Raw genomic sequence first — 26,357 nt, forward strand, 5'->3', positions numbered from 1 at the left:
GCTGTCAGGGAAAGGAAATTGTAACTGTGGATGGGACAGAGATCCTTTAGCCGTAGAAGCAAAGTGAGTATCGTTTTCAACTTTGTTTCCACCGGCAAAAACAGCTCTAGCTTAACGTTCAATGCAATCAAAGAAAAAAAAAATCTTATATATAATTTACTTTGCGATCTTCAAACTTAAAATAAAGAGCTGGTCTTTAATACCCCGGATCCGAAATAACTTATGTCTATGAAAGAAAAGAACAAAGCGAACATAACACTATCTAAATTAGCAAGGCCTAGTCGGAATAACACGGTTTTCCCCTCGCCAGTCCGGTATATGAAAGTACCGCACCAACAGCCTGAAAGCTTAACGTCTCAATTGTCCTTTTTTACTGTAAACTTACAACTGTTATAACTGGGAAAGACTGAAGCTGATTTGTAGTCAAGCAATAAAATGTTTTTGAACAGTTTATTTTCCATATTTTCGTTGTTGCTATCCTGGTTAATGAGAAATACTTATAAGAGAAATGCAACTGTAATATAACTTTAAATTAAACTCAACAATCTTCACGGTGAGTATTTTTTAAAACTGGTCGCTGTAACTTAGTGAATTTTGAAGAATACCAATTCAATTATGATATATTTTTCCCGAATGGCATACAAGGTAGAAAGGCTGAAATACATCTTACCATATGTCTTGAAATTATTCATAAGCTTTGTTTTAATCTTGGAGTCCAATAGAGACAGATAAAACATTCTATTTTATAAACACAATATTTTTGTCCTCCAAAAAGACTGGTGGAATAGAATAAGAAATCTGCTCAGTCTTTGGAGCTAAATTAAGAAACCTATGGAAAACTTAACATGTATGCAACTCTGGCCTAGCAAACGCTTTGAGATCATCTAAACATGCTGCTAGACAAGTTAGCATGTAGTTTAACAACAATACACACAGCAATAATACATAGATTAGACATGTTGTGTATTAATATCGATTTACAGTGAATGTCAACTTTATGCAAGACATTATATAACTAAGATTAAGAGCACATCAAATTATTTGACCCTATCAGAAACAAAAGCCAAATACTTACCTGAAAATTCTATATCAGTTTAGTTTATGGAACCTCAACTATATTTCCTTTCTTAGGGGTGGAAAAACTAGTTGTCTAAAAATTATGACGACCAACTGAGACATTCTAAAGTGGCTAAGAAATGTTTCACTTTTTGAAGTTCTACCAGAAAATAATCTGAGGAACGGAAAAAGTAAATTCTACTTGAAGTTTTAAACAAGTCATTTTTAGAGTGCATTGACACTAAGATTTGACACAAGGTCTTATTTGTACAACAGCCTCGCAAATTACTCCCGAAGACATAAAGAGAAATAGCTTTCATTCACAAGATACAAGACTTGGTGTAGATGCCAACGATTTATGTTACTTTACCTAACAGTCACATTACACCAGAGTTTGAGTAACAGTAATGGAAATGCAACAACACAATATTCTTATTGGATGAATGAGGACAATTAATCAAATTGCAGATAAGGCATGCTTGTTAAAATGCATCTTTGCCATAATATGCAAAAGACAATGTTGATGACAACATCAGCATACCACAGTAACTGATCAATACATGTACTCATTTTTACTTTAAAGTGCTACTACGACCAAAAATCAATTCTTCTTTTTCTTTGAATTTCAAAACTGTGTTAACCAAACACTATGTGACCCAGGTTTAAGCCTAGATTTAAAAAAGGACACCTAAAGGTTTCTTTTAACTGGAATTTTCCTATTTAATGCTCTGCCATCTCAAAATGATGTCAAGACTCACTAAGAATGCAGTGCTTGGGTATGCCCCATGGGAGTTTCAGACTCTTGATCTTGTGTTTTATATATATAATAAGCTGCAATTACACGCTGAAATTTTAAGCTAGTGAGTAAATGACATCCCTTTTCCCTAGATCCATCCCACAGAGGTCAAGTTGGTCAGTTTTGAGGGTGAGTAATGGCAGACCGTGAAATCCAAAACTTACACTTAAAGTAAACAGCCTTTGGATAAAAATCAAAGCTCAAAATTTTGCCGGTCAAGGTTTAAGCAAACACACTTTCAAAATCAGAAGAAAGTGATTTTTGTTAACATAGTAGCCCTTTAAGACTATTTGCAGGAATGCAATCATGGGAAACTGTGCTTACATTGTCTAACATAAACAAGAAAGATAAAATGGCACAGAGTTATCATAGCACAAAGTTATATTTCAAAGGGTTTTGGGTTTGATTGAAGTTGTTGTTGCTCAATTCCCTAATGTGGGGCCCAGAACTTAAACATAGACAGGCTCTTTTGTTGTAGTGTCACTACCACTATCATCAGAAGAGTATCGCCGTGACGAGGAATAGTTAATTCCACCATCATTAAAAAACCTTCGAAATGTGAACTCGTAAAATGCATGCTCTGGGTGATAGCCATGTCTGTGTGATAATGGCTCTGTTGAAGCCTCCTCATCAAAATTATCTGCAGAGGCAGCTTCTTCATCACTACTAATTCTCTCTGGTTCATCCATGGCATCAAAATTTGAAGTGTCTGTAGGAGAAGAAATTTGTGGACGATATGGTGCTTCCATTCGGCGAACACCATAATTCCAGTCAACTAATCGAAAGAAAGGGTGTTTCTTGATTTCTTCAACTCCATTTACCCCAAGCCTTCTGTCTTGACTCGTACACAGTCGCAAGATCAAATCCCTCGCTTCATAGCTTAGTTCAGCCTGCTGTGGGATGCGTAGTGTTCTTTCCCAGTTGATCACCTGTGTGCCAAAAGTTTTTTTTGCAAGTATTAGTTTGAATCAAAATATGGGGACAATTTGATGACATCTCCATAACTTATCAGTTCTTATTTTTATTCACCTTTTTTAAAGAAAAACACGACACTCCTGAGTTTCACAACAGAGATGTTTCGGCAGTCGCCTCTGTCATCTTCAGCGTGAAATGAACAATAAATTACAGTGAAATATAAATACTAGAGAAATTACAATAACAATAATGACAATAATTAAGACTATGACAATAGTAATTCAAAATTAAAAAATAAAATAAAATTACATTTTCTGGTGCATGCCAAAAAGGCAGGAACAAGAACACACACTACCTCAACTCTACCCCCAGTTGACAAGTAAAATCGTCTGGCGTTAGACAGAGTAAGAGTAAGTCTCACTCCCAGGAGTCAATGGGTTAATGGCGGTGGACTTAAGGAAATTTGAAAGTGGTTCAGCGTTGTCTGTACTCTTATCGACAGTGACATTTGTCATCACAGTGGTTAAAATGTTGTGGAAGCAGAGCGAGTCCACAACAAATTTTGACCACTGCAACGAAGAATATCGTTGATGAAAACAGTACAGGGAACGCTGAACCACATTCACTTTGTTTTTTACCACATTATTCAAAATGTTTATTTCAGAGTGTGACCAGGATCTGACACAAAGAAAGAGCAAGCATTGTCTATAACTTTCTCGCAATCTGATTGGTTTATTTCCCAAAATGACATGAGCATGGCTAACTACACTCTTATCAACATTGTCAACTCTGCCAACCAGATTGCGAGATTACAAGCGTTTGAATGGTTAACCCATTCACTCCTCAGGAGCCCCAGGATGCCCCCTGTTGACGCGTAAAATTGTCTAGCATCAGACAGAGTAAAATCTGTTGAGTCTCGCTCCCAGGAGTCAATGGGTTGAGCACTTAGCTTAGTTTATAGCAAAAGCGATTGCTGCAGAAAAAGATTGCTCCCACCTTTAATTGTGTATCAGCAGGGGTGTTGGCCATAAATGGAGGTTGACCCACAAGCATCTCATACATTATCACACCCACTGACCACCAGTCACAAAGCTGTGTGTAACCACTCCTTTGTAGAACTTCCGGAGCAATGTAGTTTGGAGTGCCTACTAATGAATGTGCAAGACTTCTCATGTGCTTGCGGAAATGCTTCCTTTCAAGTGGCTTCATTTCATGAAGTGACTTCCGTATAAGATGTTCATTGTAATCAGGAGGGTAGTCCATGACATCCCATGGAAGCATACCATACTCCATGCTTGGCTGTCTTTCATGATCACCCTTCTGATAATACTTGGTGTCATGAGTCCACCGAAAGCCAGTGCAAAGGCCAAAGTCTGTCAGTTTGATGTGTCCATCCTTATCAATCAAAACATTGTCAGGTTTGATATCTCGATGCACAAATCCCATTCTGTGCACAGACTCGATAGCAAGAACAAGTTCAGCAATGTAAAATCTTGCTAAGGGCTCTGGAAATATGCCATATTTAATCAAAAGACTCATTAAGTCTCCTCCAGGGATGTAATCCATTACAAAGTACAGAGATTTTTCATCCTGGAATGAGTAGTACAGTTTCACAACCCACTCATTGTCTGCTTCAGCAAGAATATCTCGCTCTGCTTTTACATGGGCAACTTGGTTGCGCTTCAGAACTTCTGATTTGCGAAGGATTTTCATGGCATACAGCATATTTGAGTCTATTTTTCGCACAAGCCACACCTCGCCAAATGCTCCTGTTCCAATCTTATTTATTTTTTCAAACATTGTTATGTCCATCTTTGTTCTCTTCAAACGATTATAGTTGGTTTCTTTTTGCCACAATGTCTGTCGCATTTGGTGTCGTGCATCCTGAGATAGTCCCACCATCTGCATCTCCTCTTCTAACTGTACACGCCTTTTCTGGCGTTCCTCAGTCATCTTCATAACATTCTCAAAATGTTGCTCAAAATAGAATTTTGTAGCAGCAGGTGTTAAGTTTTTTAGTTTGGAAGCTTTCTGCGGGAAGCGAAGACCTGAAGGAAGAGTTTCCATGTCTGATTCTGACATTTGTTCGTCATCCTCTGTGGAGGGAACTGCACTGTCCTGAGTCTCTGTGTATGGAATAGGGGGCCTTTTGTGCATATTTGGAGAGTCAAGTCGGTAAACTACTGTTCCCGTTAAGTTTGTGATTTTTGTTGGCCCTTCAATACTAAATGAAGAATCTGACAAAGGTGAAGGTGGACCACTGTCATTATATGAACTGGACCAAGGCATTTCATCACTAATAGATCCTGAGTTAGAAGATGTTTCCGTATTCCAAGAATTCCTCCATTGTTCTGGAGGAGGGACCGGGGATCTTGAAGAAGAATGTGGCACATAATTCTGCCAGTTGTTCTCTGACATGTTTGAATCTGAGCACTGTAAAGGTCTTTTTGCCACAGGGGCATAAGCTGGTGGCGGAGTTCGATCAAATGATTGAACAAAATGCGGCACAGGAGTGTGTGATGCAGTTGGCAAAGGAGAGTTGGAGTGTCCTGCAATGTCAGAATGTGCCCCTTGAACAACTGAAGGGATTACACGCTGAGGGGCAGCTTGATAGTACTGTCCTTGAGAAGATGATTGGACATTTCCAGAAGAACTTGATGGAAAGTTTGTTTGAACAAGTATATTAAAGGACATAGGATTTGTGCCATTTCCTGCTCCAACAGTTCGACTCCCTCCTTGACAATCATTAACAGCTGAGTTGTTTCCAGACAAATTAAGCTGTGCTGTCACATGAAACTGTGGTGGCTGTTGATTGATCCCTGTGTTAGTTACAGAGGAAACTGTAGGATGCCATCCAGACTGCATTTTTGGTCCATTTCGTTCTCCGAATCGCTGTTGGCTAGGTGTTGGCATGCGGGGCATTCCTTGCCATGGTTGTGGGGTAATTGCTGCAACATTGTGGACACGCCACTCAGCCTTCATAGACTCAGATGAGGCTGCGATGGCTGTAGCCTGTTTAGCTGCTGGAGAGACTATTCTCGTGACAGGAGGAGGTCCAAGTTGTACTGAGGTATCAAGCCCCATCATGGGAGACTCTGCTCTCTTGCCACTGTTGAGTGATTCCTGAGAGCCTTTCCAAGGCATGCGGTAGACTGCAGCATTGTATGGGGGAGGCAGCTGAGTACGGCTGCCACTTGACGCATTGGAACCAAAATTTACCCTGCTATAGCCATTGCTGGCAGCCATCATTTGAATTGCATCAATTTTTTCCTCCACAGTCCTGCCAGGAGTAAGACGCCATGCTTCTGATGCTGTCTCCTGGGAATTAAACAAAGTCTAGTTGTGGTATTTTCGTTTATAACTTCAAGCGAAAAATGTTTTTACTACATGAAAGATATTATGTATCAAATCCATTTGATGCATAATATCTTTCAGGTAGTATATCTCACATTACTCGCTTAGGTGTTTGGTTGGCTAGTTGCATCTTTGATATGCCTTAGGGTGCGTTGAATTGACCCTATTCCAGAATAAGAATATGTGAAGTCATAATTGAAAACGGTATGTTTGGCGATTTCAACCAACAAGGATAGTAAAGATATGTTTAACATAGTATTTAGCAGGTGTTTGACAATTTTAATGTGAATTTCCGTAAAAACAAAGGTTTCTTAACTTCTATTCACTACTTGCACAAATCCGATAATATACCTCTTTTACTCCCCAAAAATCTGCACAGGCATTGTTTTCGACTTCTCTTGGGACATTTTCATGTCCCAGGAGAAATTGAAAACAATGGTTATGCTAAAGTCTTGTGGGGTGGGGGGTAATAGAGGTGTATTATGGGATTGTGCAAGTAGTGAATTCCATATATTCCTATTCTGGAATATGGTCCATGAAATGCACCTTATGTGACTGTGCAATGCAGTCATGAGTCATGTGGTTATCTGAAATTTGACTATATGACTGTGTGATGCAGTTCTAGTCAATAATCCACATTTCACCCTTGCTCACCAGTCTCAAGTAGCACAGTGGCCAGAGCATCCGACTAGATCACAGAGAGTCGTGGGTTCAAATCTCATCTGGGGCTCGGATTTTTCCAAGTTTCCATTTGATGCATAATATCTTTCATGTAGCATTTCTCAAAATGCTTTATAAGTCAAATAACCACCACACTGCTTGAAGCAAATGTTTCAAGACACAGGGAGCGTGTCAATCAACAGGCCAACATTCACAAGGAGTAATGACGATTGCTTGAGATTCAAAGAATGTAAATCCTGTAACAAGATCTTTACTCTGAGATTTTCAAGCAACTGTTTGACTTCGAAACAGTTATCAGTCACGGGTTATGACAACTGAAAGCAAGGATGTTCGATGTCAAGTAGTTCTCAAGCTTTACTGCTTCGAAGCTGCTGAAGTCGAAATTAAATAGAATCAAACATTTCATTTTCAACGCATAAAGTGCATGTTGTTGTCGCCTTTCTTTGGCACGTGAAAACGAAAAATGACAAAAACACACGTCTTGTGTTCACAGGTATTAAAAGAATTGTTTAAGTCACACGCTGAAATCGTACAGATTGTTGTAAGGTTACCTACAGCGGAAGCAATCCTTCGTGCTCAATACATCCATTAACAAGGCTATTTGAGTGTAAAAGTTTCGGCGCCTTTTCGACTTAAGTAATGAAAAACAAAGGACAAAAATGCACCGATAAACCGGCAGAAAAAACCTTAAGGCAAAAGAAAAATCGTGCGTAAAATCATCTCCTTTGGTATGACCGAAGTGTGACTCAGGATTTTATTTACCACTCTAAAAATGTAATATATCAGAGCTTCTTGAAATCTCGTTTACATCTGTTGCGTATTTTGCGATGTCGGAACAATAATCCTGCGATATAAATTGCAGACCCTCATGTATACAGAGCGAGGAAAATTTTCACACAAGCAAAGTCGCTACATCGATCGGTAAAACTTGCAGTGACGCTGAGCTACATGAACTGGTCCACCATCAATTACGTTTGTACATAAGCCTTACCGCAATAAACGCCCTTCTTATGCACGAATAGAAACATTCAACGTGTGGAAATTGTTACATACCTCGTCCGTAATTCCAATAGCCCTCAGCTGATCCAAGACCCGTTTGTTGATGGATTCCGGTTGAGTGGAAATCGAACTCTCGTTGCAAGACGAATAGCCTGACTCCGGGGTCTCAAATGGCTTCAGACTGCTTTTGATCTCAGCTAGAGCTTTTTCATGCCCGCTAAACCGGCGACTCGGGTTGTGAACCACAGGCTTGTTCGAAAGTCCTCTCGCTTGACTTGTTGGTTCGAAGACAGCCGTGGTTGCCTTCGTGGCCGTGTTTGAAGCTGTCGGCTGTTGCGTCCTTTTTTTCTCGGGCTTCTTCTTCAAATGCTTCAAACTTTGCTCGATATCACGAAGCATTTGTTGGTGATTACCGACGAAAAGCTTCGGCTTCAATTGCTCTGGTACGCGATGCTGTTCTCTTTCTCCTTCCGCCATTTCGGTAGTTTCGAAGTTAGTGTATGTTTCGATGTTGTCTTTGTGATCTGAGATCCGCGAAAAGCGTTTAGATTAAATTTCCTGACAAAGAAGCCCTCCTCAAATGGCCTTATCGCGACAGATCCCAAAATAAGCCTCAAGAACTCTAGCCCTTCGGCGATGAAATTACTTGCTCCGATAACTCGCCAGTTCAGAGATTCTCAAATTCCATAGCTGGAATAAGTGAGAATGCAGTTACACGTTTTCTAGTTTAGCTTCACGAGTATCGTTGATTCGGAGTCTCAGACACTCTCCTGTCTACGAAGAGATCCAACGGTGGAAAATATCGATCGAAGAAGCTTCCAGGCCCGTAGAAAGTAGTCTGCTTTAGCTGAGCGCTCTTTCTCACGCAATTGGATATTTTGCATTCCACACAAAGTCCAAGTATCACCTCACTCTAAACTTATCACAACCCAAAATATACTTCCGATCCTTGGCTTGTACAACGCAAAAAATCCTGCCAAATTTTCCCTTCAAAGACAGAGCTAGTCTTGTAGGATTTTTAAAAACCTGCGAAGACAGAAAAGTACTTGAAATGGCTGTAATGCAGACGGAGAGATAAGCTTGACAACATTTATTGATTGCTATGCGAAAGAAATTAGAATTTCACACAGTCCACCCCATTAGACAAGAAAATTAAGTTAATTGGCACATTGCGATCGTTCCTCGCTTATGCGCTTTATGATTGGTTCTCGGTTGCCACGGTAACTTATGAGGTCTTTTGGAAGGTCAATAAATATCAGTGTCTCCTCACCCACATGCTTTTTTATTAAATTTGAAATACTGTTCAAGTAATGATCAAGGAAATGTATTTTAAACCCTTCATTCTTGTCTCCTTGTTCCACATTTCACGCCATCGGTTTTCGCTAAAAATGTTTCGACTCTCGAGAAAAATACCAAATAAAACCGCGAAAAATGCCGTGGTCAAAAAAGCGTTCATTTTAATGGAGGGTCCCTCGACATTCCAATATTACAATCAGCATACGAAGTTTTAAAATTCAAGATATTTCGTGGGTTATTCTTGGAGTATTTTCCCTGTCGAGGTATGGAATATGCCTTTATTTACAATTTTCGAAAGAGAATTTTCTGCTCGCCTTTAGAGTGAAATTTCCGCGAACAATAGCTGGCGAGTTGGAGCTCACATAGACGTCTTCCTTCAAGTCGTCTTTCCGCATTTCTCGAGAGCAATCGACGAATTCCGGAAATGGAAGAGGTTTTTGGGTGACAACTTCCGGTTTAGCGCCACAAAACCCGAAAGATCAGAGGAGAATTAACGAGCACATAATCTGTCCCTTTGAAAACATGATTGGTTTCGAATTCAGTAGCCGTATTTCGAGTTGGAAATTAGTGGCTTATTTTGATTTTAACGTTAACTCTAAAGCCGGAAAATGCAACTTAAATATCCTATGTTTACCACACGTTGAGTAAAACGCGAAAAATATACAAGATCTGAAGTCACGCGAGCAGAACACCATTCCGAACCACGTGTTAGCATGCTTATACTACCAGTCATTACAGTTTGCAGGGAGGACGTCTTATGAAATTCTCAGTATGTTGTATTAAAAAGGCTGTGATTAAAGAGATCGAGAATTTCACGCTTGCGCTTAAGCGGTCCTGACATGTAGTACCGCACTCTGTTGCCATTCATATTGGCCTCCGCGATTGTGAGGATTGTGTTAGAATGACTGAGCGCAAATATGTGTTTTCGTTGACTTGGGAAACGGTGAGACGTTGCATGCTGAGTAAAGATTAATTCTTTTTTTTACCTTTGACTAGATGACAAGATTTTCTTTAGACTCCGAGCATTTGATCCCTGAAAGCTGCCTTAACCTTTATGGCGCCGCTATTTCACTCGAAGAAACAACAACCAGTGGCTGGCTGTGCTTATCAATCAAAGGCCCATCAAAGTCTGATTTGTCAGGAAGTTCTTGTTCCTGTCATCGCGATGCTTTGGGAGCAAATGTTAACTTCGTCACATGATAAGCGTTGGCGATCGACTATCAGATTAGAAAACGGGAAATGGTTCAGTGCACTTGTTTTTATGTTGTCAAAACACCAACACTACTGCATACAATTGCTTTGAAACAAGCCTAATTGACGCCAAAGGTTATAACAGAAGATCTCTTACTAGTTAAACAATACCCCTCGCGCTAAGCGTTGCTTTACGAGGTAACCAAGAAAGTGAGGTGTTCTCGGGGCGTTACGTTTTAATCACTGACGTCATTGGGCGCGAAGGAGAACCAACAGTGCCCTTTCGAGAGTTCTGGCTCTTGGGTTGCCTTGCCGTTTGTTCTGTTTCTTTTAACAGCGCAAGGAGTTGACCCAACGCACACTTGAAGAATTTACCCGTTTTGTGTCAAGTTTGAATAAAACACCGTGTTTAGTAAATATTTACATAGTAGATACCACCAGATCTTGTCTGTTTAGTCTAGTAATTTTCGTAACAATTATCACAGCGTGAAAGGAGGTCATTGAACCGTAGCCAAAGATTGATTCGCTCACCATTACAAATGAAGACACGAATTTATGTCATTAGCGTGTTTTCAGTCTGTTACCGGGTATTATGCATTTGCAATTCGTGTCAATGAAGTTAATTTTTTGCGAAAGAAGTTTGGGGTCTCGGCTTATAGCCGAGCTCGGCTTGTAGCCGAATAAGTACGGTATGTGGCTCTTACTATGGCATTTAGAGAAGAACTTTAGCAAACTATTCAGCTGCTTGAGAATGTTAACTTTAGAGAAGCCCAACATGATGGTCCAATATGTCACAAAAGAACATACCCAGCAAAAATGTAGAATGAGGACCCAATAAGATCCTAAATGCTTTGAAGGCATGGAACAAAGTCTAAAATATTTGTCTTGTTTCGTTACCAATACTTTTTCTGTTTTATTGTCTTTTGTTGATCAAAATCAACTACTTGTTCCCGCTTTCCAAACGTATTTTTTGGAAAAAAATATTACCAAAGAATAATTAATATTACTAATTGTAAGAAAATCTCATGTGCTGACGAATAGCGGTCAATGACTTTGAACACAAGGTTTTGATATTGCTTCTTGCGAACTACTTTCGTCAGTCCACTTATGTCACCTGTTGTTAAATTCCGAGAAATCTTTTTATTGCTGGCTTAAACCTTGAATTGTTCCCTTGAAAAATTTGCTATGTTCCCTTCTTCCCGAAATTACTCCGCACTTGTTCTCAGCTTTTGTACTTGTGGCGCTGTTCCCCAAAACTGTGGAAAACGCGGAAATTTTGCTGATAAACAGCGGATTACCACTGTGGAAAGATGAAATGGCTGATGTTTCCATCGAGCGTTACTTCGACAGAGAAAATAATATTGAAGCTGAAGGCCTTTGGTAATGAAAAATCTTCATGATCTCCTTTCCGTTTCTGCATCAAGCTTTAAATTAAAGACCAATGATAAACGAGTGTTAAATACTTTGTCAGAAATGTTGAAAGCAAATCGCGAGAAATCGGTGCAAGGAAAATTGGCGCTTTTTACAGGTCCGTCTTCCTCTCCTACTTCCTACCGGAAAGCTTTACCGACTGTTTACAAGTCTAGAGTTTGAACAAGACCTTAACTGTGAGCATCCATAAAGGATCGAAAAGGAGCAACAGAAAAGTGCTTTCTTGTAGTCATGCTTGCTTGTTTGTTTTTCGATCCGTGTCAAACGAGATTTACGATCTGTTATGTTTAGATCAAAACGTAGGCGTTCTTGTGGGAGGGAAAGCACTGAATTCTTAGCTCCTAGCCAGGCGTGTCATTGATGAGCTAAATTTGCCAGCACCGTCATGCTGTCGAAAATAATAGAAACAAGAACCACTCGAAGCAAAAAAGATAGTAGAGGCTTTTGTTCACCAAATGTACATAGGCAAAGTCCGCATAAAGGGCAGTTATTTTCCGCTTCACAAAGCACAAGGTGACTGATTTAATGCGTTCATTTGTTGTTACTCGCTTTGGGCTACGATATTAAACAACCGTTATGTATTTCCCTTAACTAAGCACCGATGAGAATGGGCTTCAGTGCATGATTCCGGCCGAAACCCCCCACTGAGTGCTTATGTAAGAATATTCAACAAAATTTCAACCGTGGATAGAAACAAGACGCGCTTTAATATTGCAGCTTTGTTGCAGAATTTTTTATTTCAAAAGGAAAGTGATTTCAGTTTGAGGCTTTCCTACCGCATTTTCTTCTTCTACCGGATTCCTTAACATTCAATTAATTTGCTTAAAAAAAGGAAGAGAGTTAATATGAGATTGGCGGACTTCCCTGCTCCCAAGTGCTCAATACATAATCATTCAATATCGTTGCCTCCGTGCAATAACCCAATTATCTCATGGACAGGAAAAACACTCAGGTGTGTAGACTGGTAAAATCAACACGGTAATCACGAGAAAGAAAATATACTCGCACAATGACGTCAAGCAATGACTTTTGACCTCACTTGTATTTCTCTATTGGATAGCTGAATCCACTAATGACTTTACAATCAAACAGATAGCGTAATTTGATGATTTTGTAAAATTGTTTTCGTCTGTTGTCAATTATGATTTTTTTTACAGTAAGTAATTGTGATTACTTATCAAAAATGTTCGACTACCAAGGCATCGATAAGGGCGAAATGTAATCAAAACATCTCGCTCCTGAAAGCATCACTCTCTCTTCTTGAGTATATGAAGGACAGAAAACCCTGTCAACCAAGGATTAACTCTTAACACTGCAGTCGTCTTGCAGTAATTCTATAGTGTAACAAAGTTTGAATTCACTTGTCCTATATATTCGTTTTGGATTTTAATGTAAGAAAGGAATGTTATAAAGAATGACAGCCGATCTAGGAAAAAAGAAAAACTTTTCCGGCTATCAAGGAGTTATCAGAGTTAGATCGGATGAATGATTCAATTCGGTCCAAGGTGACCGCAACTGAACTCGTGCCTTGCGTGCACACACTAACAATTAATATTTGAAGGAGCAGTTTTTCATACTTGCGCTTGACCAGTGGTGTTAAGTATGTGAGAAAGTTCATGTCTTCTTCCAAAAAGAATGGGTTTTCAAAGCGAATGCCTACCTCAGCGCTGTAGCCTTATCGCAAATTGTAGTTCGTGCACGTTACTGTGTCCTTTCGAAAGAAAACTTTGAAATAGCTTAATACATCGGCCAAGTGCACCAGTAGCTAAAGGTCCACTGAGCAAAGTGTGACAAGCAGATGACACCACTGATTGCTTTAACAACCGGTTCTTGTGACACTAATGATCTTCAAGTATTTCTGTCATGCGAAATATTGCACAAGCTTTCAGCTTATCGTCTGTTAGGGCGGGGATCAATAAGGGCGTGCTCTTTCTACCGAAACCCACCACTATTTCTGGAAGCTGCGATTTTGCTAAAAATAGTCGGTTCTCCACGAGGAACAAACTGTCACATGTTCCAGTTCCCTGGTCGATGTGCTGAATCATGGGCCCAGGCTGCTTAACGAGTCTACAGTTTTGTCGCGATTAAAATCATTCGTAATTTAATTAATTTTCCCTTTTGTACGGAGCATTTGTAGGATCTTTGTAGAACTCGAATAATGAGCTTTTCGAAATAGTTGCTTCATTCTCTTTTTCAAGCCTTGACTATGATCTATCTCAGAGACCCTCTTAACACTTCCAGGGCGTCATGTGAAAGGATGGCGAGAAAGAGGAATGTTGTTACCAGCAGAAACAGCGGCTTCACAACTAGCCTCCTTCTTTCACCTTCGCCCCAACAAAGAACGAGGAATTTGTCCAAGCTGTTCAGTGGTGGGTTTGACGGCTATGGTAAAAACAAGTCAAGTCACTTTATTTAACGTCGGTAGTTCTTTCATCTACGAGGCTGGTATCAATGGAAGCCGACGTTATATGGTCAAACTTGCCTGCGTAGCAAAGAAGGGAGAGGGAAAAACAGCCCCCTAACTCGTCCCTCCTCTCGTCTTTTCCTCCCCTCCTCGTTCCCGACAACTTCTCAGGAATTCTAATGAATTTTATATAACTGGTCTTCCAACGCTAAGGAAACCGAGACCTTTGGTCATTTATTGAGACAATTCTAGTGAGAATGAAACAACTTGAAGTATACATTTTAGTACTTGGTTTTATGACAGCCGCTCGAGTTTCAAGATTGATAAGCACAACTGTTAAGCGAGTCAAAGTCCAAGTGTCTGTTGCTCTTCGCTAAGAAACGTGAACACCAATTGCCAAATCAAAGTGGATCGGGACACAAAAAGTGGTCAGCTTATATATGCACTTAACGATGCTGCGAAGTATGATCATACTTGTTGGCATTTGATTTCAACTTTGGCTTGAAAAACGTTTGAATTAACAGTAAAAATAGCTTCATTGACATATGAGAATTTAAAGCCAACTTTAATCTGAGATAAGTGTTAATCGCCTTTAACAGCGAGGGCCAACGGAGATGCTTCTAAGTTGAGCCGTTCTTTAAGGATTTCTCGCTGACCACTTTTTCCAACTTGAGTTAATCTTGTTCAATATTTCGAGCGGTTGCTTGCTGCACGCTTCCAATCAATGCAATGATGCAAGTAATATACAGTTCCTCTCCTACTTGCTCGAAAGCTAATAGCCAACACTTTGTTGGCGGTACTTTGACATGGGTAATTATTATCAAAGCACATACTTATATAGCTTATTCAAGAAAAACCAGCTGGATTTCCTTTTAAACATCTTTGAAAAGTACCTTTTTTTCCTGTTTCGCTGTGTGAGTAGGTGACTTTTTCGGTTGAGTGACAACACTGACTGAAATGAGATTTCGGATGATTGTTTACTTCACTGTATATAGCCGAGCACCTGAACACGTCTATGATTTGCGAAACACTGAGGACTTTGTTTTTGTGCTGTGCTGAAGCATCATGAAAGGATCGTGCAAGTAAATCATATGAGATCACCTGCCAGGCAGTGCAGGCCTTTGCTCGCACCGGCACCATTTTTATTAAAAAAATATGTCCAACATTGTAATGGAAGACTACTGCTACTCCTGTTTGACGAGCTGCATGTGTTTAGTGCTGGATTTTCATTTCGGGGGATGGGAGCCTTGTTTCTTATTATCATTTCTGTCCAAGATTTCAGCTCTGGGAATTCTAAATATCAATTTAGTGCAAGACGGCTAAATATTCAAGTCATTGTAAGAAAACTGATTTGAATTAAGTTTCGAGCGCTGGTCTTGCCTTGCTCCAACACTGAACACGTTTCCTTCGCTGAACGAGAAACAACAAAAAAGCGGTCTAGATGGATTCAGTCCTCCACAGGTTGTCGTCGTCCAACAATGGAGCTCCGTTAATTAAGGGAGATACATACTGTTAGTCTTTGGGCTGTTAATACTTTTTCTGACTTTCACAAAACACTTTTAGGGACGGAGACTGTACTTTAGAAACGTCTTCGATTCGAATAAAACTACATCATGTGCGTTTGCCCGCCGCATTTTGCAACAACTTAGAACAAGAACTCGTTCGTTTATATATTTGTTTTCATAGCTCTTCATCCGGCAGAGGATTTACCAAGATCTAAGCCACAAACATCCGACACGATTTTTCCAATTTGTGAGAAAAAACGATAAAATTATTTGGTTGTCAGCCGCTCTTGGCGGTTTCTACTCACTCGACCCGTGTTCCAAGCGTTCGGTGAACGAACAAAAAGCTACGCAACTTTAACTCTTTCGAAACAGGTCGCGCTAGTCAGCGACTTTTTATGGCTTTTCTAATTTCCGTACAGGGTTACATATCTAAAAGTACATTTTCTTTGTGAGGAAAAGGTACTAAAAGTTCGCAATTTGCGACCTTGTATAACTCTTCAGAGGGAACTTCGGAACTATACTATACTGTTGTATAGTAATGGACGAAAACAACTTTGTTTCAAGAGGTATTGATGTAAATTCGTGCGGCACTTGGAAAACTTTGAGCTCAAAACCAAATTTATCATGTAAATTCCTGGCCGAGATTTGTCTTAATATTGTTTGCTTTTTCCAAGTACTCTTTGCAAATTCATCAGCATCTGTGAGGTCCTTTGACGGGGTAACTCACTCACACTTGTACATTTGTAGCGGTAAACATCATCTCAAGCCAGACGAAAATTAATCCCCAAATTATCATTCCTGGGATTTTTAAAGCACGGTACAGACAAAAACGCTGTTGACTCGGCATTTGATTTTGACATGTATGTCAAAAACCCATGTCGAGCACATGTGCGATTGTTCGGATTAACCGAAATAAAACTTTGAAGATCTAATCGTCTGGAGGCAGATTATGCATCGTATCTTAAACAGGGGGAGAGGACAACTTGCATGTATCCAAACTAAAAAATCGATAAATTTGTTTCTAATACGAAAGGCAAGGGGAATCGCTCGCATAAACATGACGGGGATGCTTTTCGATTACGTTCACTCTACTAAAAGACACCAATCCATGCGTGGCTCTAAATAGCTTTTCAGTTATGCGAAAAGCACTACTCGAATATCATATATAAGATGGCGATTAAGAGGTTTTTCTGAAATATTTTTTCCATTCTATGAATATATCAGTTTTCAAGCAATGTTGTCTGGTTATCTTGAATTAAATACTAATGATTAGCTTTGTTAGCCTTACTACCATGAAAAAAGGTGACAAATCCACATTGTATAGAGTAAACAAAAAAAATGCAAAATCTGATACAGTATTTAAAATGATTCAAAGCAATATTCCCCTCAAAAAGAATTATTTTAACATGCAAAGGCTTTGCCGGAGAATGCACTCAGACCGGCGTTACTACTTGTCTCGTTGACGATAGTTTTTACTTGTCTGCCGGGTTAAGCAGATCAGTATAGTACATCTGGGGAATGTGGAGATGGGCAACACTTTGAAGGAATTTGAATAGTTCTCCGATGGGGGCAGAAAATTTGGCAGTATCAAAATCATAAATACCACCAAGATCGGCAGACAACGATCCTCATCAGAGACTGACATCATCGTTGTGACAGTGTTTATGCGAAATTAGAGGCTAGCAGAGGAGATAGTAAGATGATCGAATAGAAACTAGGAATGTTAGAGCATTTGATCACAGGGATTCGCGATTATAAGTCTAAACGATTCTTTTGGATAAGACCTTTGCATTATTCGGAATATTCATGGAAGTCAGACCACCCGGTGTCATCACTTCTCGCTGAAGTTTGGAGTGGTGGTTGATTGGAGTGCTGGCATAATTAAATTTTCTTAAATATCCCGTGGCTTTAGATGCTCCCGATTCTTTTTTTCTGTTGAAGAAATTCATTCGGCTAAAATTAGATCAAACTGTAATTAAATCTCTCTTCATTCCTGTCTAACTTGTCCTTCTTGATTGAGTTGCTGAGGCATCGGCAACTTGAAACGTTCCCTGCTCCGAGTGAGACAGGTTCCATCCTCTTTCTTTGTAATTTGCCTCGCAGATATATTGTTACCTGAGTTGCTTGGAGTTTGTTTTTGGCATAGCCTGTCAAATATTTCTCGCTTTTTTTTGTTGCCTAAATCATTACGAAAAGTTGGAGTCGGTGTTACGCCAGGGTGTTACGCTACGCGACTGGCATGCCAACGTTGCGTTGTGAAAAAATATATTTCCAGCTGGCTTTGTGACCCTAAAGTAACCAATTATTATGTTCCCTTGACCTCATGTGACCAAGGGAAGAGCGCGACCTTGCAGTTCAGTGTAAACATCTGTCCAGTATTTTCCTCTACTGATTTCAGCATTTAGTACATTGATTTCACAAAACCCTTCGCTGAACTTTTTTTTAAGGCTGGTGGAATTTATCAGCAGTTTTCAATTGTCTCTCGCCTTAAATCATTAATTGAAAGTAGGAAAAATTTGACGTCGATAAATTTAAAATGTTTCCAGCATTGAAGAAAACTGAAACTGAAACCGTCCAGTGTCAAGAAGGCTCTGATTGTACTCTCGAGGACGAGGACACATTCAGGGAGAAAAGCAATAAATTCGTAATGGTCGTCCTAGTGAAGGGTTATCACCGGTGCAACACTATGACAAAACAGTAGTACATCATACTAAGTCGTCGCTACAGTGTGTATTTGTATCTGATTCTTCCCGTACGTTGCAGCAGGGTTACTCACACTGCTCACAGCATCCTTTGTCATGTACTTCATGGCCGTAGCTAGCGGAGGGGAAAGGGGCACAGTTGCCCCCCCCCCCCCCAAAAAAAAAAAACAAAACATATATATTCGAAAGATTTAACAAATAGATTCCATGTTGCCGTGCGTCTGTTCAGTAATAGATCACAGATGACGTCAAAATGTGGTAAAAACAAAAAAGTGGCACACGAGGCGATAGCCGAGTGTGTCACTGATGTTCTTACCACATTTTGACGTGTTCTGTGATCTATTACTGAACAGACCCACGGCAACATGGAATCTATTTGTTTTATATAATAAAGAATTAAACTTTATTAGCATAAAAGCTGATGGTGACGTCAATCGTGCGTCTGTCCTCTAATAGATCATAGGCAAGAACCAATGAAAATCCGAGAATAACTTGGGTTATTATATAAAACTTAATGTAATCTCTTTCCGGAGTGTTGGGCAAATAGTTTGGACTTTAATACTGATGTTACCTTTGAATCTTTTCACAGCCGATTCGCTTGTCTTGATTGATAAGGATATTTGTGAGGAAAATCCATTTGGAGACATCATAGCTATTAAATCTGTTACTTAGCGATTCATCAATAGTTCAATACGAATATAATAATAATACAACTTCATTGGGTAAACACAAATTACTGGTAAAACCAGTAGTTTACAACACCTTAAAGTACCTGTCTTTATAAACTTGGACTGATTAATGTTTACTTATGACGAAATATCTATGAAAGTATCTCTTCCGTGTCTCAGCATTTCAAGAATAACTTACGGTATTTTAAGCTCCAAATGATAGCAAAACCGGAAGATGATTCTCCGCAATAATTATAACAATAGTTTTATCTGTTAATGGCTACCACTTGACCTTGGCCAAAAAAAATCCAAGTGGATAATTTGTGCAAATCATCAGGTGGACCGCAGAGTTCCAGAGATAACTTATCCAGAAAATATTTGACATTGTAAAAAAGAGGAGACATTAAAATTCTCGATCCACTGAGGGTTAGCTAAAAATGCAACTTTTTTTAAGTGCACATTTTGGTCGTGTTTTCAAGAAGTTGGAGGTGGACTCCACTTTCTTCAAGACTCTATTGAAACTAGAGCTAATTTAAAGAGTTTTAATGAGGAATGATTTTCGTGTAAAATTTCCCATTTCCTTGGTATTATATTCGGTCAAATTTTGTGCAAATTTCTTCAATTCAGTGGGCTTAACATAGCTCAGCCAATCGTATTCCTACCTAACTTTATCTTGTACATCGCATATGTGTATTAATGATTTGACTTTTCGGATCCACTGATAGCGAGGGAAAAGTTTTGCTCTATCAGCTGGCCTCAGTTAGTGGCGATCGATGCGTCTCACCAAAGTGTTGAGTAGAGCTCTGAGGCAAAGCTTTCATAAGTGAGGACCTGGCCCTATAAACGCTGTTCATTAAGGTTCTCCAGGGTTACAGAAAGTCTCTTTTTACGAGCCAAAGGCTTGATTAATGCACTGAAAGTAATCAGCTTTCCAAGTGTTTAACAAGAAAACATCAAATCGCTCCAAGTGAAAAATATCCTGTCAAGCAGAGCATGTTGCATTGCTGGAAGATAGTGCCCCAAATTACTGATTTTTTGTTTTCAAAAATAAAAAGAACAAACAAACTCGAGGACCAGTGTACGGTCTGCCAATCTTGGGTCAAGCATGTGAAAATTCCTAAGTTCATATTAGAACTGTATCGTTCATTCACCCATTCACAAAAAAAAAACAAAATGTTTTAGTCACAAACGGAGTTAAAACACAAATATTTCACAACGCGCGATTTCAGTTTCACTGAGTTTATAAAACTGAAGAAAACTTGAAAATGTCGGTTATATGCTCCCTAAAACATCTACAACCAGTTTCTATGCATTACAATAATTTTACCATCAACTGTAAAGGGTTCAAAAGGTTCTCAATGAATTGATAAAAAGAACATGACAAACCTCCTTTGAAGAGGCTAGCCCATCCATTTGGACCTTACCTTTGCGCCCGTGTTTTAAAACAACTGTCAAAAGTGCATTTTTGCTGTTGAACTGAAAGCTATATACATTCTGTATATTACAACTAACGGCAGCACGGTTTTTTCGAGTCTTGTGAGGTGACTGGGGGATTGTTGCGGAATGCCGGCAGAGGAATGAAAGCGAATAGGGAGATTTCGTGTCATATACTTAATTAAAGCAGATTTTCATGGTGGGTGAGTTAGTGAGATGCCGGCCGAATAAATTTGTTACGTCCTCGAGGAAAGAAACACGAAATGATCAACACACATACCTTAACAAAATCGCAAAAATGCAGACAACTTGTCAGCACCAATTTTAAGAAAATGATAGCTCTTGGTCGCACTAGATACGGTTTGACATGCAGACACAGGGACGAAGATTGCTCAGCGGCAAGTAACTGAAATCAACGAAAAAGGTTGCATCGTTTTATTTTACAGATCTTAAGAATTTAATCCCTGTGTTTTTCTTATCTAGTCACGTAAAACGATTGACCATTTGAAAGCTGTTTTTGACCCTTTGAACCGAGAAAGGACTTGTTTTCCTTTGATGTCACGGAATATTGGAAGAAAAGAAACAGAAACATGCCTTTGAACGGCAAAGGCGTCATGAATCCATCCTCGAAGTTGTTCTCACGAAGGTCCACATGACTGAGTTTGAAGGACGAGATTTGTTTTCTTCATAACACTTAAAATATGTGACATTCCTGTCCTTAAAATAAATATTTGTGTCAAAAGGTGTTATTAGGGGTACTTGACAATAACAAAAACCACAATCCGCTGTCATTCTACGGAATGTTTCTGTCTTTTTTGCGTATCAGAGTCCGTCTTCTAGCAAATTGTGTGCTTAAATGCACGCCGTACTAATTAGATTTTTAGATAAAAGCGTTGGAAATGTCCCTTTTTGCAATGAGAACCTTGCCAAACGAACATAAGACGATTAGCTTCTTTGATCACGTTTTATTAGCTGTGGAAGTTGCGAGCAAACTCGCATGACAGCGTTGCACGTGTATTCGATACTATCTTCACAGTCGTGCCTTTTACTGTTATTGCACATAAGTTCTGCGCATCTCGAGATGGGGTGCTCACTATACCAATACAGTGATATTTTTTTTGCGGTTTAAAACTTTGCGGAGAAAGCAGAACTTACTAGCAATACTGTGCTCTTGGTATCCAAAAAGAAAATTGGGGGTAACCATGCATTTTTCAAAGATGTTCTCTTTGGATTCGATAACACTTTTAAGATCTGCCTTTCCCACATATTCGTAAACACACATTAAAAAAACATAGAATTAGTAGGCACAGTTCTAAATCTAGGACACGCACACGCACGCATACAGTTCGTAAACGAAGTGCGTGTTTGTCTAAGTACATCTGCACAGTTGATATAGAAACAGGTTAAAATGTCAGGTGGAAGGTCCAAGCCTTAGCACTAGCCTCGTTATTCGTGCTGTTTCTCAATTTTGAAAGCAATTGGAATTCTTATCGGGAAAAAAGACCAACGTGCGATTTCACTGTGCCAGGAGCCCATTACTCAGTGGTGTTCAGCTACACATATGCAAATCATATGGACTCTGATCACAAAAGGATAAAATAACTGTCCATGCTAATAGAACTCTTTAGAAGATAGTCCGACTTGTTTGGCCTTTGCCTCTTTATTTAGTAACAAGTGCACAAATTCACAACAACTTAAAACTACTCTTCGTTGTAAAGGCTCCTGCTTTTGTATTTTTTGTTTTACGTGAGGCCGATCAAATCACAAGTTCGACCAACCATTTAGCAGTAGGATTATATCATAACCCACGGTTGCTTGCGGAAAACGTTTCTCCCATGAATACAATAGGGAGCTCAAGCACGAGCCATTGAGGAGCGTTTTTGAAAAGCGGACGGTAACCGGCAGAGAACATTTTGTGTGCCACGACAGAGGTGTCTCCCAGATTTTTATACCAATCATCTCTAATGGAGAAAAGATACCTGGGAATGTAAATGTGGTTGTGTGAAGACAGGTTTTAAAAGGGAAAACAGCTCACTTCCGGCTGCCGTCCGCGTCTCACTGAAAACGCGCGTGCTTAAGCTTAAGTTCCCTAATAATAATATCGCAGACGAAGACAATTCTGGAGTGATCTCATGTACAGACGTGCCACAACCAGGTGATCGTAAGATATAGTACCACAAGGTACTTCTTTTGCAAAGCTAAGCAATCCTGACAACCTCCCGCCTTTGCAAGAAGAAAGCAAACATGTGGTTCAAGATCGAAAAGCGCGAAAGCAAGTTGTATGAACGCCTACATGAACACCGTTCATGCTAATGGTTGAGGCTGTTGGTTCTCTACTGTATTCTATTTTGAGAAGTTTTCTCTTCACTGAAAGCTCCTTGACTTGTCTTTCGGGTCGTAGGCTTTTCAAGACTGCATTGCCAACAGCTGCACTTTATGTGGTTGCTATTGCACGAGCGATTGCGGGCTTTTGCATATGCGTAAGGGGTTACCAGCTACACTATGGTGTGCACAGCACTTTTTGGGTTTTCTCCAATTTCCTCTTATGCCAACTTTTGAATTGTAAATTGAATTGTTAAATTCCACTGTCTCGGTGAGCATTTGAACATGAACGCCAATGCAATTCACACATAATTAAACAACGTCATTTTTTTTTATTCTTTTGCGTGGTTGACGGCCGTAATGGCAATACCGCTAATTTAGTATAAGTATCATCAGACGTATCATAATTCAATATAATAAGTATTATTAAAATCTGGATCAGAGTTTTGATTGGCTAAGCCACCAAGGGTTATGAGCCATTATACCATGATTTACAAACACGGCAAGCATATGCGTGATTTTTTGGGCCTTTCAATTTTTATTGTAGTCTAGTTTTCTATATTTTGGGGGCGTTTTTAATAAAACAATTATTCCACTCGCGCTTGTTGGATATGAGATGATTATAGCCAACTCGGCGCTACGCGCCTCGTTGGCTATCTATCATCTCATATCCAACGCGCGCTCATGGAATAATTGTTAATTATAAGTGCAATTGAGGTTCTGATTCCCACACTACTGTTTCATGAAGTTTTACCATGTTTAGCTCAACCTGAATCGGTTTCTCAGGTTAATAGACCTCTTTAACTTGTACTTTTTGCTTTCCCATATCAGACTGAGTGATGTAAAAGGAAAATTCCCTTGGGAACATCACGTGGTCTGAAATTGGAAAACAAAACGTACAAGCTGAAGAGGTCAATTGGCACCAGATCTCCTTGGAGCACCGCCCAACGTACAATCCAACCAGTCAAATTGAAGGTTCAACATTCTCTCCCCCCTCCCCTGGGCATACCCCGGGCATTTGACTCCTTTTCCTGCCCGGGGGGGAGGGAATTTGATCATCTTAGTCTTCCCAGGGGCGGGGCATTTGATCACCATTTTTATAGGGGGGTGGGGAATTTGATCAGCATTTATAGGGGGATGGGGAATTTTATCGCTAGCCTCGATTTCATGTTACGTTTCCACGTGAGTTGATAAATCATGGCGGAGACAAACTTACATTCAAAAGTAAAGATTCTGCATTCGAGGCTGATTGGTTGAAAAGCAAAGGCCTACTCAAACTTTGTTCCGTATTTGAAGGTATTAAGAACCAATTTATATTATCTTTGAATATACAAACCGACGTCGCCGGATACGATTTGTAGAGGTCAATTGCTTTGACCGACCCGGTTTATTTATGAATATATTATAAATTTGCGACGATTGATATGTAGGTTTTGTTATTGGTTCTCTTTGGATATTTATACCTGTTACCTGTCCTCCTTGTGGCCTCCTGTCATGTAGGGCCCTGGTTCTCCTTGGTGTTGCCTATCAAATCATGTTTACATACACAGCCTCAGAAGCATAATAGAAACTACTGAAAAGTTAAAACAGTAATCTGGTAATTTTCCCGGGGGTGGGGGCATTTGATCACCTGAAATGGACCTATGATGAGGCATTTGAACAGCTTTTTGGCCCGGGGAGGGGGGCATTTAAACAAAAATTTTTCAAAAATTCAAATGCCCAGGGGGTTTCCCGGGGGTGGGATGTTGAAGCTTCAATTTCACAGGTACATTAGCCTGTTATGCTAATATAGATGATATGAACAGACTCTGATTCTCGCTCATTTCCCCCTATTCTTCTTATTCTTATTCTTCATCTTTTCTGGAAAGAAAATATTAAGCTTGTGCTTCTCCCTTTATTTTGGATTTGTATTCAAGTTTTTGTTTGTTGTTGTTGTTTCATTCACTTTCCTGAACTCCTTACTTATCTTAAGTACCAGAGCCACATCACAAAAAATTTTTCATGACGATATTGACGATGATGATCGCTGATTTTGATTCTATTCCGGTTTTTGCGTACTTTGAAAGATGAGTTGCACGCCACTTTGCTGGAAATTTGAGTCTTCTTGTCATGGCTTATGAAGTAGTTGGGTTAGTTGAGTGCCGGGGATAGGAGAACAAAAAATTAGTCAGAAATGATCAGTTTGTAAAACTCATCAGTCTAGACCATGGTCCTCCCTCTTGTACTGCACTTGAAATAGGTCAACGAATACGAAATTGATTCGCGTCTGCATGGCCCGCGTCTTCATTTCAGAACCCCATAGTGTTTTCGCGGCTTCGCCGCTCGAGATCTTTTGCGTTCCGCAACAACAGAACGTCAGCAACGCAGGGCTGCTCAGTCATGTATCATGGGAAGGCCTTATCATCAAGAACAATGTTTAAATCGTACGAAGTGACACTGAAAAGTCGCTCTCCGAACTAAATCTCGTACGGGTTGTCAAAAAACGCGGTCGTGACCACGAGGAGTGCCGGTTTGTTTTGTTTATCTGTTGACGCTGATTAGTAATTGGCAGCCACACATAATATACACGTGGACCTGCTGTAATTTTACACCGACACTCAAAGACCACAAAACCAGGGACTACTTCCCCTACTCTTCTCGAACAGTATGTGGATCCTTTAGACCTAACGTCGCACAGAATTATTTACGAGCAAGTGAGACAAGGCTGTGTCATTCAGGTCTCTTTTTACGCGGGATGCCAGAAACAGACTCGGCGTTGGCATTTTGGTAGGGTATCTGTTTTTTTTCATCGTCCTAACACTTTAACATTTTTTTCCATATCCTGCGGGACGCCTGAATAGGAACATAGCTGGATGCAAAACATAAATAGCTTTTTATTTCATAATGAAATCAAGAGGAAAATAACATTGCAGGACACTTGTCGGTAATAAGTTTAGGAAATCATATGAAACAGCACGAGTGACCATAAATCACGAAATACACGAGCAGGTTCATACGATTTTTTGTTTATTATATTCTCAACAAAATTACTCAAACGCGCTACTTTGTTCGTGCTCGTATTCGCCCAGTTTCGTGTTTGGTTTTCTTTCAGTCGCCCATGTTTGCCAGACATTCAACCAGGTCTGTGTAGCTTTCAACGTGTTTTTGTTTTTCGCATTTTCTTTAAGTTGCTCAACGATGTTTTGGTTTGACAAAACAAACCGACTGTCAGCCATTTTTTTTTCACGTTGGTGTTCAAATTTAGCGTTTCCCCGGTGTTTCCATAGCAACTTCCGTATTGCACTCTATAACGTATTTATGCATTCGCCATTGGCCAATCAGAAACAAGATATTTTGTTGAGTATATAATAAAGGTGGATATTTCTGTAGATCATGTGATGATTGTGAAAGGCATAATTCGACTGCTTCTTAAGGTGTCAATCCCATGGCTTTCCAATTTGTAGCTAATCTACCAAGCGGAGGGGTGTGGCATTACCACTTAGACTTGAAAGATGCCTGCATGTATCAGTCATCGAATTGTATCGTTCTTCAGGAGAAGCCATTATGATCGCACCAAGAAATAAAAAGTCACTAGAACCTGAGCTAAAACAATGGGAGTTGTGT

General features: G+C 39.7%; 1 protein-coding gene across 4 annotated transcripts; it reads right to left on the reverse strand.

The window, feature by feature from the left end:
• Nucleotides 1–431: 431 nt before the first annotated feature.
• Nucleotides 432–24,233, reverse strand: LOC138052378 (serine/threonine-protein kinase LATS1-like). 4 transcript variants are annotated; one of them, XM_068898855.1, is made up of 5 exons: nt 13,380–13,463; nt 10,084–10,314; nt 7,856–8,827; nt 3,764–6,085; nt 432–2,781 (listed from the first exon to the last, which is right to left on the reverse strand). In XM_068898855.1, exons 3-5 carry the CDS (start codon nt 8,276–8,278, stop codon nt 2,302–2,304), a joined length of 3,225 nt encoding a protein of 1,074 aa, XP_068754956.1. In that variant the 5' UTR covers nt 8,279–8,827; nt 10,084–10,314; nt 13,380–13,463; the 3' UTR covers nt 432–2,301. The 4 variants fall into 4 exon arrangements, with proteins under 4 accessions (XP_068754956.1, XP_068754958.1, XP_068754957.1 ...); XM_068898857.1 differs by lacking the exons at nt 10,084–10,314; nt 13,380–13,463 and adding an exon at nt 24,218–24,233; XM_068898856.1 differs by lacking the exons at nt 10,084–10,314; nt 13,380–13,463 and adding an exon at nt 20,713–20,836.
• Between the last annotated feature and the right edge of the window lie 2,124 nt (nt 24,234–26,357).

Source organism: Montipora capricornis, chromosome 6 (genome assembly GCF_036669925.1).
Source record: "Montipora capricornis isolate CH-2021 chromosome 6, ASM3666992v2, whole genome shotgun sequence".
Taxonomy (NCBI): domain Eukaryota; kingdom Metazoa; phylum Cnidaria; class Anthozoa; order Scleractinia; family Acroporidae; genus Montipora; species Montipora capricornis.